Source organism: Chelonia mydas, chromosome 25, assembly GCF_015237465.2.
Source record: "Chelonia mydas isolate rCheMyd1 chromosome 25, rCheMyd1.pri.v2, whole genome shotgun sequence".
In the NCBI taxonomy this organism is placed as follows: domain Eukaryota; kingdom Metazoa; phylum Chordata; order Testudines; family Cheloniidae; genus Chelonia; species Chelonia mydas.
Window position 1 is genome coordinate 6637928 of NC_057858.1, and position 12907 is coordinate 6650834.

A 12907-nucleotide genomic window follows, 5' to 3' on the forward strand; every position below is an offset into this window, starting at 1 on the left:
ATCCTTGCCCTGGGGAGATTGGTCTGCAAACTAATACAACTGAACTATGAGGAAAATTGGCCCAGTTTCCTTTGCTCGGTTTTAGCCTCTTGTTCCTAAGGTTTGTTGCTCCCCCTCTGCTATTTACACCTTTCAGGAGCTTGTAGGTAGATGTCGCCTTCTTCCAGCCTCGTGGTCACCGTCTGGATTAGCTCTGCCTAGTTAGTGCTTTTTAGCTCTCCTTGCCAATCAATCCTCCCGTTCTGCCTTCAGCTTTCCAGCTTACCTGGCTCCCATTCCTGTGGTGTCTGAACACTGGGCAATTTGCAACATATTTATCCTCACAGTGCCCCTCTGATGTAGGGAATTGTCCCCATTTTAGAGATGAGAAACTGAGGCACAGAGAGATTAAGTGACTTGTACATTGTACATTCTAGCGCTGACTTTGGTATAAGTTAAGTGGCTCAGGGGTGTGGAAAAGCCACCCCTCCTCACCCCCTCCACCCCCCCGAGCGACGTAAGTTACTCTGACCGAAGCGCTGGTGTGGACAGCGCTATGTTGGCAGGAGACGCTCTCCCGCTGACAGAGCTACCGTTGCTCGGGGAGGTGGAGTCGTGATGCCGACGGGAGAGAGCCGCCCGTGCAGCTGCGCCGCTGTAGCGATTCTCGTGTAGACTAGCCCTAAGGGACTTGCCCAAGGACCCACCGGAGTCTGTGGCAGAGCAGGGGATCCTGTGTCTCAGGCTTGTGCCCTAACCACTCAACCATCCTTCCTGCCTCCACTGGGCCATCCTTGCTATTGAGATGTGCAGCACTGAATGCATTTCCCTAGCTGCAATCTTGCCAGACCTCTATAGAGAAGGATGGTCCTCTCCCTGCTTCTGACATGCCCCTGCAGCTGAGAGCTGCATTAGCTTTTACTATGCCCCTGGGTCTCCTGGCCTCCCTGTCTCTCCAGAACGTGACTGTCACTGTGTTTGCTTTGCCCTCCAGAGGAGTTCCTCTCCAGCCTCGATCACTATGAAATCGCTTTCCCCATCCAAGTGGACCAAAACGGGGACTTCCTCACCTTCGACATGAGAAGCCAGCTGAAGCGGCGTTCCCGGCGCAGCCTGGGCTCCCTGTCCTACGAGGCCGCTGAGCGGCGGGTCTTCTACAAAGTCTCCGCCCACCGCACCCAGTTCCTCCTCAACCTGACCCTGCACTCCAACCTGCTGTCCGAGCACTTCACTGTGGAGTACTGGAAGCGGGACGGGGTGGACTGGCAGCACGACTTCCACGAGGACTGCCACTACGCGGGCCACTTGCAAGATCGGTACCTGAACTCCAAAGTCGCCATCAGCAACTGCAACGGACTGGTGAGCTTCCAAGGGAATCGTAAGACAGGCCCTCCCGGTTTGCCCAGCCAAGGGCGGTATCAATAATTAGGACTGCCCATAAAATGGAGCAGATTGCAGCTTCCCTGATCTCCATTACAGAAGTGCAACCTACTAAGGTTACTGGTCCCAGCATGCAGTGCTCCGTTGTGATATGCTTGGCCAAGCGGGAGGAGCTGAGATGGGTCTCCATTGGCCATCTCTCTCTCTTAAAGCTGAGGGTGACCAAAAGCTAGGAGAGTTCCCCTGGAAGCCAGTCAGTTTCCATTCACATCAATTGGCATGGGATAGGGAGACCTTTAGACCACACTTTGATTACTTGAGCTGTAAGAGACCTCAGCCCTGTGCTCCTTTGTCTCTTCGCTGCGTTCTGCATGTACTAGAGAGCCGTGAATTCCAGGAGGTTGCAGGACGCTCAGAGATAAGCACTCAGATGCTTATCCAGACCTGTGTAGTTAATAAATTGTCCTTAGGGATCGCCACCCAGTTGTGTTTAAACTGCTGGAAAAAAAGAACTGCCTAGCGATGCCAGACAGCTGGATTGCAAACCTTGCATCGCTCTGCCCTGACGATGCCTTAATGAGAGGCAAGGTAGTGCTGTCACGTTGTGACATTAACCTTGCCGGGCGGGGATGCAGTGTGTAGTCTGAGCGGAGTCACAGAGAGGATATATTGGGCTGTGAGACGGTCCCAGTAACCCTAGTGCCTCCTGCATGGACGAGGGCTGCGTCCAGCATTTCACTGGTCACGTTAGCATTTACTTTGTCACCTTCTGCTTCTGGTATCTCTGGGGTTTCCCCACACATGGGGTTTGGTGCTGCCTCCAGAGAATCGCTTGCCAAGTATGATACCCTGTTGCCCCGCAGAGAGAGGGATGGAGCAAACATGCCTTTAGTGGGGTAAACATACACAGGAATCGATTCTGTGGGCCTGATTCTCCTTTATGCCAAGGCCCCTCGGGCAGTGTAAAAGGGCATTAACATGGGCATGAATTTATACCGCCTTTAATGCAGCTTTACGTTGCCATTGAAAGGGCCCTAGTGTAATGAGAATCTGGCTCGTTATGTCAAAGATCCTTTTACCATGTTTCCACCCCGCCCCCGCCACCAGGATGCACCTGGATCCTTCCCCCCCTCCCCTGATTGCTGCGTCAGAGCGGGCTCTCCAGGTATCTGGGGGTAAGAGCTCCAGTGATGTCCTAGTGGATTTACTAGGACTCATTGGGAGAGCTGGTGGGTGCGTTGGGCACTGCTGGCTCATAAGGGATCTGGTGTCAATGCCTTTCCCACAGTGGCCCACGCATCTCAGGACACCTGATGGCCAGACAGTACTTTGACCAAGCCCAGCATGTCCCAGGGAAAGGGACGGGGGATGGAGAGATCCCGATGACAGGCTAACGCCCTGCCCCTCCTTGGGAGGGTGCGACAGGGCAGGAAATAAACCCTCTCCAAGCACAGAAATCTCTCCATTACCCGCTGTCCTGGCGAGCTTTGGTGGGGGATGGGGGAGGGGGGGAAGGGAGTCTAGCTGCTTTGGTGGGGGGAGTCTGGCAACATCCCAGCTGCACCCAGCCACCCCACAGGGCAGCCTTCTGGGGAGCCGACCCCATCAGGCACCAAACCCCCCACATCACCCCCTCACTCGGCCGTAGTGCGTCCTCCCCTGGGCCCTCAGAGGGCAGGCAGCTACGGCTGCTTGGCAGAGGAAACAGGATCCTAGATGCCAGAACAGAGCCCAAGAGCTTCTCCCCTTTCCCACTCTGCTGTCTCTCCTCACCGAACAGAACTGTCCAGCTGTCACTCCCAACCGCCCCAGCACCCTCACCCCCCAGTCACCCCCAAACTGACATGAGGAGAGAGGGTGAGAAGGGGTAACCTGAATCAGGCCATCCCTTGTTCTCTGAATTTCCTGCTACTCCTCCCCTGTGGTACCCACCACTCCCTCACATGTAAGTTACACCAGCTCACGCCCACTTAATGATGTATAACTCACACTTTATGTCACTTCTGAGTTGGCCCACTGATAATGACATAGCTACACATTGACGCATATTGCTAGCTACCTGTGCGTACACACACACCCCCTGCTATCTAAACACACGCTGAGACATCTACACCACACTCACAATCACAATGATCTGAACACACATGCAGAGCTGAACACATCTATCTACTGTATCCATTGCTACCCACAAAGGCGCACACATCCCAGGACTGAGAGCTCCCTCAAGCAATGTGCTCTTTGCTACACTTCATTTTGAACAGAATCAAAGTTACCGAGGCTTAAGTTGTCGGAAGCGAAGGGCAGAACGGTCAGGCTTCCAAAACATGCACAGGCTCTTCGCTGCCAGCAAGGAAGGCCGCCAACAAGCCTGCAACGAAAAACAGCTGGAGGTGACAGAAAGCAGCCCCAGCAGCTCTCTCTGCCTGGGCCCTAAAGGGGAACTGAAAACCTTGCATTACACAAAGCAATATTTCAATCCACTGGCTGTTTGGGATCCCCGAGACCCAGGTGCCTGGGAGCACCACAAATAACCTCAGCTCAGAAGGAAAGAGTTGAAAATCACACTTTCCTTCCTTTGCCTCCTGTGACCTGAGTTCACAAGACATCATTCCCCCTGCCGCTGCTAGGGACAAGTAGCAGCGTAGTCTGCTAGTTAGGAAAGTTGGCCTGCAGATCAGGATGCGTTCGACTCCCCTCCTCTGCTGTTGAATGGCTGCTGGCCTTGGGTAAGTCACTTTGCTTCCCTGTGCCTCAATTTCTCCATCTGTAAAAAGGGGCTAATGCTGCTTACCCTCCTTTGTGAAGTGCTTCGGGAGCTACGAGTGAAAAGGACTGGAGACCGGCTAGGTATTAACATTAATATTCATGGGGAGGCATAGCATGTGGAATCCTGAGCTTTTGACAGGGTTAAAAAACGTTTCAGTTCCTCCTTAACTCTAATTCTTAATGGGTTTGAGAAAGAGTTTGATTTAATTGGTCAGTTATTACTATTATGTGTTGTACTGCAGTAGGGCCTACAGGCCTCTGATCCAAATCAGGACCCCAGTGTGCTGGGGGCTGTACAAACCCGGAGTAAAAAGCAGCATCCATTCCTGCCTCTGCCCAAAAGAACTCCGTGGTTTATAATCTTGCAGTAGAGATAGGGACCGATAAAACCCTATGATGCAACATGCTATCCCCGTAGACCAATAAATACTGTAGATTGTAAGGTGTTTGGGGCAGGGACTGTCTTTTTGTTCGGTGTTTGTGTAGCACCTAGAATAGTGGAGAGTGGTCCATGACTGAGTCTCTTAAGTGCTACTGCAGTACAAATAATAATAATTAATAAGTACGCTAGTAATTGGAGCTGTGTAAATGCTTAAGACAGGCTGTGGGGGCCCTCCTTTGCTGTCAGTTCCAATTGACAGTCAAGGAATATGGAGTTAATTATTGTGCAACAGTTTGATTTTCTTTCTGAATCTTGAATTTTTCAAGCCTTTGCATTTGGAATGAGTAATACTTGGGGTCAAATTCTGCTCTCGCATTGGGGTGAATCAGAGTGATTCTGCTGACTTTGTTGGAATTAACTCTGGTTTTTACACCAAGGGAAGTAAGAGTAGAATCTGGCCCTTTTTATCTGTTGATGTTGGAGGTGAGGATAATTTCCTGATTGCAACATTTTTAATTTCATTAAGACTCAGGGGCTGAGGGGAAAAGACCTTGGAAGTAAAAACATCATTCGCTCTCCATCCAAGTTAGACTCAAGACCTCTGCTCTGGTGAATTTCCCCCCACTTCTGGCATAGTCAAGATCATTATCTGATTTTTCACTACTGGCCCCTGTGTCTAGACTGAGCCTGTCTGTCTTTCTCATTTTTGTAAGGCAGCCCATCCCCCTAGTGTTTGAACCCCTTAGTGCTGTGGCATCTGAGAAACTCAGCCCCCAACTCCAAACTTCCCTGTATTTTGGGAAAGTTTGGGTCCAGAGCCGGATCCAGACCTGAAATTTGTGGCTTGGATCCCTCGCGAGACAAAACTCGTAAGAATGACAAATCAAGGCCCAGTCCTCCAAACATAGGTGTGCTAAACTTTACTCATGAAGCTTATATAATAATCCTGAGCTCTTATATAGCACTTTGCATCCGCAGATCTCAAAGCGCTTCACAAAGGAGGCAAGTGTCGTTAGCAATATCACTTGTAAGCGTTTGCCAGCTCAGCCCTCAAACCCTCCCAAGCCTGGCGATCAGCGAATGGGATAGACCTGTTCAGAGCCCATCCCTGCTCTGCAGGTGACTTGAGCAAATCGCAGACAGGATGTCCAGCTCATCTCCCCCACAAACCGCAGCTACATCTCGAAGGACTCCGTTCCTCCCCCTTTCAGCCGCCAGAGGTCATGTCAGCAACCCAAGCCACTCAGCCTGGCCCATTGCAGAGCAGCTTTTGGACCCCAGAAAGGGCAGAGCTTCACACACGCATGGGCAGGAGAGGTGGTGGCATCCCCTGCACGCTAGAAACTCTGCATCGGCCCCAGAGATGATGTCTTGGGCAGATCGGTAGGGTCCTTTTCTAGCAGCACACAATTTCCAGGCCGTTCTGTGCTCTCCCTTCCCGCTGTTCCACCATAAGCCGGCGGTGACCTCCTTCCCCCTGTCCCACAAAGCCAGCAGCCAGCTGGCTTCGCCGGCCGACGCTTGGCTTTCTGTTGGAATCCTCGCCAGGCTAACCTCACACTACCTCGCTTGTGTATGAAAAGGTGGAGCCGGGCCAAGAGCAACAGAGCTTGGTGCAGAAGGAAATCCCCCAGCACTCGGTGGAGATGGGGACTTCACGGCGCGCACACTGCCCTGATTCAGCTTTCCTAGTGGGGGTGGGGGGGGAGAAGGAGACAGAGAGCCCTATTAAGGAGGCAGCATAGACCCCCCAAAGAATGCTCACCCCAACTTTCCCAGCAATCATTCTTTTACTTACATAGCACCTTCCATGCAAGGATCTCAGGGGGCTTTGTTGATCTCCAGTCTCACTCCACAGAACGAGAAGCTTGGGGCCAGAGGGGTGAAGTGACTTGCCAGAGAACAAGCAGGGGGAGAGCTTGGAAGGGAACCCAAATGTTGCTATTCCCAGGGCTGTGCTCTAATCATTAGCACCGAGAGGAAGGATCGCTCAGTGGTTAGGGGATTAGCTGGGGAGACTCAGGTTCAATTCACTGCTCCACCACCAATCTCCTGCGTGACTTTGGAGAAGTCGCTTGGGGTTTGTCTACCTGCACAATTAGTCTGTGGCAAGCCAGGCCGTGAATCTCCCACAGACGGACTGTCTGGACCCATCTGAACAGTTCTTTAATGCACTTTGATCTACGCCTGTTTCAAAAAGGCTCAAAGCGTATTAATGTGCACCAGCAGGGTCCACACAGACAACTGGTCCGCGGCAGGCGACTGCAGGGCAGATTCACACCCTGACTTGCTGGGACCTAAAGGTTTGTGTAGACAAAGCCCTTAGGCTCTTTCTGCCTCCGTTCACCGATTGTGAAATGGGGTTAGCAGCACTTCGTACCTTACAGGGGTGGGGTGAGGATAAAGACATTATCAATTGTGAGGTGCTTGTGTACAAGCATAAGGGTGACCATATAAGCACGTAAGATAGATAGGCTTCCCCCATACCATGCAGAGCTGAGCTGATCATTGAATTTAGGCTGGCAAAAATCCTTTTAGGTCACCGAGACCATTAGTCTGGCCTAACGAGCCGAGCCGGGCAGGCTCTCGGGGAAAAGTATTAGCAGGCATACTGCTGGTTCTGAATTGCACGTCGATTGGTCCCCACCCTCTCTCGACTGCTTTTCACAAGGGCAGAGTTTTGCTTGCACACCTGTTTGCAGAACGCGAATTGTGCACCCAAAGCTGAGATATGTTCAGTCAAGGGGGGGGAATCAGACGTGGAAGTCAGTCAGTTAATCAGGGACCAGAAGCAATGCCATCGGACTTGGGCCACGTCTACACCACAGCACTCTGTTAGCATTGCTACAGAACCTCCAAGAGCAACGGTACCTAGGTCGAGGGAAATATTCTTCCATTGACCTAGCTGCGTTTACACTGAGGGTGAGGTCAGCATAGCTCTGTTGCTCAGGGTGTGGATTTTTCATACCTGTGATCAAAGTAGCGAAGTTGACCTAAATGTTCAGTGTTGACCAAGCCTTAGCTGGCCAATCACCTAGTGTGAAGGAAGAAACATAATGAGGAGGCTGTGTGGCCTAGTGGGTAGACTCCCGGCCTGGGACTTTTGAGACCTGGGTTCTATTCCCATCTCTGCTACTGGATTGCTGGGTGACTTTACGCTAGATTTTCAAAGGTATTTAGGTGCCTAGTGATATTTTCAGAAACATCTAGGTCTCTAGTCATCTAAATACCTTTAAAAAGGAGAGTGGGGCTGAGTTTAGATGATGTTTCAGGGCATTGGGTCTAATGTTGGGGCGGCTGTTTGCAGAGTGAGGCTGAGTTTGGAGGATGGTTCAGGGTGTGGGGCAGCTGTTTGGGGGAGTGGGGCTGAGTTTGGAGGATGGTTTGGGCTGTTTGGGGGAGTTGGGCTGAGTTTAGGTGATGGTTCAGGGCATTAAGTCTAACATTGGGGCAGCTGTGGGGTTGACTCTGAGTTTGTGGTGACACTCGGGGAGGTTGTGGTTTAAACTCTGTGTGAAGGTTCAGTTCTGTTCCGATTTCATCCACAGCAGCTGATGCCTCCCTCTTTGTCCCCTGGGGGGTGGAGTTTTGCAGATGGGAGACAGCACCCTGCTTCCCTTTCACTTCCCCCTCCCTCTTCCTCTCGCCTTTTACAGCACGGGGTGATCGTTGCCGACGAGGAAGAGTATTTCATTGAGCCTCTCAGCCTGGGAGCCAACGTGAGCACAGAGAGTGAAGGCGAGGGAAGCCCCCATGTTGTGTACAAGCGATCGTCTCTCCAGCACTCGCACATGGACGCAGCCTGCGGCGTTTTAGGTATCGATGTCGACAGACAAACCCTCAAATCCTCCCCAACGCTGTGATATTCACCTCTGTGTATGCCAGATAATCCCGCTGATAGAGCCAAATTTCTCTCCCGTCCATGAGAACCTGGCGTTGCCGAGCTGGTTTCAGAGAGGCCAGGAATGCTGACTCTGGAAACCAAATGTAAACCAGGCTATCGCACTGTACGTCTGTCCCCTTCTGATGGTTAGGCCCCAAATAAAAGATCACGAGTCAGCTACTGCCTGTAAACTAATGGGATTGGTTCTTTAGCTCAAAGAGATTTTAGATCCAGAGGTCATGAGTTCAATCCAGGCAGGTGACTCGACTAGGACATTGTTCCAAGTGCCCGTACAGGGACTAACTCTGTACACATGCCATAGTCACTACACGAGGATGAAGAATCCCTTCAGTATCAGCAGGGATTACATGAAGTTATGATAGTTATAGGCAGGGCTGGCAGCACCTGGCTATAATTAAGGTTCCCTGACACTTTCCATTATAAGACCCAGTTTCTTGTAACTTTACATTTCAGTCAACGCAGTTCAGCCTTTTCCGAGAATGGGCGCAGTGCAAAATGTATTGCTTTGCTAACGTAAAAATATTCTGGTGACCATTTTTCTTTGAGAAGCTTTAGCAACCCCACGCTTTGTAGCAGGGACTTGAAGTTTGGCAAGCGGGTGGCCTTTGTGTCAGGGATGTGGCTTTTGCTGCCCCCATGAAAATCCACCCAAATTTGGCCAAGTTTTAAGCCTTTGAAAAATTCCAGTTTGCACATGCTCGGTGGAGACTTTCGAGAGCTTTGGTGTTAAATGCCCTGAAGATTCCGTCCACACTGAACAGGACTTGCCCTGTAACTGCAGCGCTGGGCTGCTCCAGGCTGGGCCAGGTCTTGGTTCGGGCATTGGAATTGAGAGCTGGGAGCCAGTCTCAACTCTGGTCTCAATGTCCTCCTCCCCCGGCTGAGCCCAGGCACCGGGGAAAAGGAAGCCACCTGACTCAAATACAGACGGGGACAAGAGCTGGAGTTGGGGTTGGGGCCTTAGATTGGGACAAGGAACTTGGAGGTGTTTGGGGGAAGACTGAGACCAGAGGATGGTGGGAGGGTGGGGGGAGAGGGAAACTGAAACTGGGTGTTTGGGTGGGGGAGACTGGGAGCCAGTGGGTGCAGGAGAGACTGAGACTGGATGAATAGCATGCAGCGAATAAGGCCTAGGGATCCACATCGAACTATAACAGAAGCTGGATATGAGTCAGCTGTGCCCTGGTTGCCAAAGAGGACAACGGCATATTGGGCTGTATTAATAGGAGCATTGCCAGCAGATAGAGAGAAGTGATTATAACCCCTCTATTTGGCACTGGTGAGGCCACACCTGGAGTATTGCATCCAGTTTTGGTCCCCCCACTGTAGAAAGGATGTGGACAAATTGGAGAGAGTCCAGCGGAGGGCAACAAAAATGATTAGGAGGCTGGGGCACATGACTTACGAGGAGAGGCTGAGGGAAGTGGGTTTATTTGGTCTGCAGGAGAGAAGAGTGAGGGGGATTTGATAGCAGCCTTCAACTACCTGAAGGGGGGTTCCAAAGAGGATGGAGCTCGGCTGTTCTCAGTGGTAGTAGATGACAGAACAAGGAATAATGGTCTCAAGTTGCAGTGGGGGAGGGCTAGGTTGGATATTAGGAAACACTATTTCACTAGGAGGGTGGTGAAGCACTGGAATGGGTTCCCTAGGGAGGCGGAGGAATCTCCATCCTTAGAGGTTTTTAAGGCCCGGCTTGACAAAGCCCTGGCTGGAATGATTTAGTTGGGGTTGGTCCTGCTTTGAGCAGGGGGTTGGACTAGATGACCTCCTGAGGTCCCTTCCAACCCTGATCTTCTATGATTCTATAATTCTAATGAGGAGAAAAGAAAACATGGACTAGTTGCTCGTTAATTGAGCACCATCCATGCCATGCACTGAGTGAGGCAGGAGTGCTGTGGAAAAATAGCATGTGCTCATGTAATTAAAGGATGCACATGCACAAGGGGGTAATGATTAATAATCTGAAAGTGTGTGTGTGTGTGTGATCAAAATATATATAGCTAGGGTTAAAGGAAGCAATCCCTCCTCATCTCACGCCCTCCCCTCGCAGTCTGAGAATGAGCCTCTGAGCTGGTGAGCATGAGTGTCTGTGTGACCCCGATACCCCCAAATCATAGACCTGGATCCAGACTTTGCATCTTGGGTGCCATCTTTAGCATGTCCTGTGTGTGCGGGTATCTGTGTATGCCAGTGAGTGTTCGTGGGCCTCTCCGTTCTCTGTGTGTGTGGGGTGGTTGTTCTGTTGGGGTGAGCACAGCTGAGAGTGTCTGTACATGGCGTGAGGGGAGACTGTAGATTGGGTGATTCTTTGTGTGGGGTTAGGTACAAGGTGGGGGTGTCTTTATAGTACCATGTGTTTTGGTGACTGGGGGAGCAGTATCTGGGGGGAAGGGGTACCTGAAAGGGAAGTTCTGAGGGGAGAGAACCTGGGAGGGAGGTTCTGGGGGGGAGGGAGGTTCTGTCGGGAGGGGACCTGGGAGGGAGGTTCTGTCGGGGGAGGCGGGGAGGGGGGATCTGGGAGGGAGGTTCGGGGGGGGCGGGGCTGGGAGGGAGGTGCATTGTGTGAGTATCTCTGTGTTGGGGGTAGGGGTCATGTCTCTGTGTGGATGTGTTTGTGTGGGGTGAGGTACTCTGTTCGGGTGAGTCTCTGGTGCTGAGTGTGTGTGTGTGTCTGTGTGTGTGTGTGGTAGAGGTGTGCTCTGCGTATCAGTGCGTGGTGTTTAGGGGCACACTCAGGGCAGAGGAATGTCAGTCCGTCTGCGGATGGTGCCGCTCCTGGGTCTCTGGCCCCGGCTGTGGCGAGTTGCGGCTCTGCCCTCTGTTCACCACGTGGGCTGAGCCCAAGGCCTGGCCCATGTTCGGGCTGGAGCGTTACACTTCCCTTTGTCAGTCTGAGTCACATTTGTGTCGCTCGGCTGTAGGATGCTCCATGGATAGGGTGAGAATGCCGGAGCCATTCACAGGAGAGACCACAGCAGCTCCTGAGAGTCACCATGGGCTCTGGGAGGTATCGGGAAAGGAGGGCAGTTATGTAGTTACCTTCCTCTCTTACCCCTCCACTGGGAGGCCCTCCCCCTTTTCCTCCCCATCTGTGTTCTTATGATTGGTGCCCGAGAAGAGCATACGACAGGACTCCTTTAGAGGTGATGAACCCCCATGTACGTATGGCCCAGAGGGTGCCGGCAGAAGTGTCCTTTCCAGCTGCAGAAGCCTTCAGCTTATGCTGGCCTCCTTTCTGCAGAACGATGCTGAACCGCAGAGGACAGTCCCCGTTTCGCTATCGTGAATCATTTCTGTCGTGCCAGCCCGTGCCAGTCCTCAGGACTGTGCAATCGCAGGCCTGCGATCAGCCGGCAGAGAACTGCTCCCTGCCACAGAGAGCCTACAAACGAAATGATCTGATTTTGCATCATATTCTAATGAACTCTGTGGTGTATGCACACGTGTGTGTGTGCGTGCATGCATGTGTGTGTGTGTAGATGAAGAACAGTGGTTAGGGCGCTAGCCTGTGACCTGGGTCACCTGCGCCCTTCTCTACCACAGACTGCCTGTGTGACCTTGGGCAAGGCACTTAGCTTCTGTGACTCAGTTTCCCCTCTGTGAATGGGGGAGAGCAGCACGGCCCTGCCTCCCTGGGGTGTGGTGAGGAGAATACATTAAAGATTGTGAGATGCTTGGATATTATCTATGTACCTGAAATACATTGTGTGTGTGGTAAGTCCTGCAGTGGGAGGAGAGATTCTCCTTTGGGGCCAGGGCTCTGTTTTGGGAGCAGGGGGATCTGAGAGTCATCCCCATTATCTGTAGTGTGTGGCAAGGTGACAATCCCAACCCTAGGCTGCCCTGTGTAGGCTCCTGCTGATCGCACTAAAGGAAGATGAAAGGAGAAGCTCCCCCCGGCAGGGTTCTCTGACAGAGTCAGAGAATGCAGAGAGGCGGCTGCTCCCAGCTGCCCCAGGCCCTTGGCAAGTTTGAGTGTCGCGGCAGGATGCATTTGACCCCGAGCACGTAAATCCAGCATCTCCCTGACCCGCTGAGCAAGCGCAGCTGTAAGGGCTGGTGCCTGAGGAGGGGTCTGAGGAGAGCTACGTCCGCTGGAGCATCAGGAGATGACCTGGACTCTCCTGGCCCCGCTCCTCCCACCACGTTACGCGAGGCAGCCAGCAGAGTCCCCTTGTGCTGACTCTTTGCCACATTTCCCGGCTTCCAGACGAACGCGAGCCTGTTCCCAGTTGTTTCTTGGAAAGCAAAGACCACAGAGTAAGAGCCACGGGCCAAATACAGCTCAGAACAACCACAGCACAACTGGCCGCAGCGGCGACTCTCCCGCCCATCCCCTGCACCCCTGACCTGCCTGAGCAGCCCAGCCTCGCCTGTGTGCAACAAAGAGCTCTCCCCCATCAGCCCCAGTGAGCCAGCCCGAGCTGCCGCAAGGCAATGACGGAGAGTCACCTCTCCCTCATGGCCAGCCCACTCCCCCACGGGGGGAATTTTTG

General features: G+C 52.5%; 1 protein-coding gene across 1 annotated transcript in view; it reads left to right on the forward strand.

Moving 5' to 3' along the window:
• Positions 1–12907, forward strand: part of ADAMTS10 (ADAM metallopeptidase with thrombospondin type 1 motif 10) — a 103368-nt gene that overhangs the window by 32955 nt on the left and 57506 nt on the right. The window contains exons 3-4 of the mRNA XM_037885954.2: positions 974–1338; positions 8164–8323. Coding sequence (XP_037741882.1) covers positions 974–1338; positions 8164–8323 — 525 coding nt within the window. The remainder of the gene's footprint in view (positions 1–973; positions 1339–8163; positions 8324–12907) is intronic.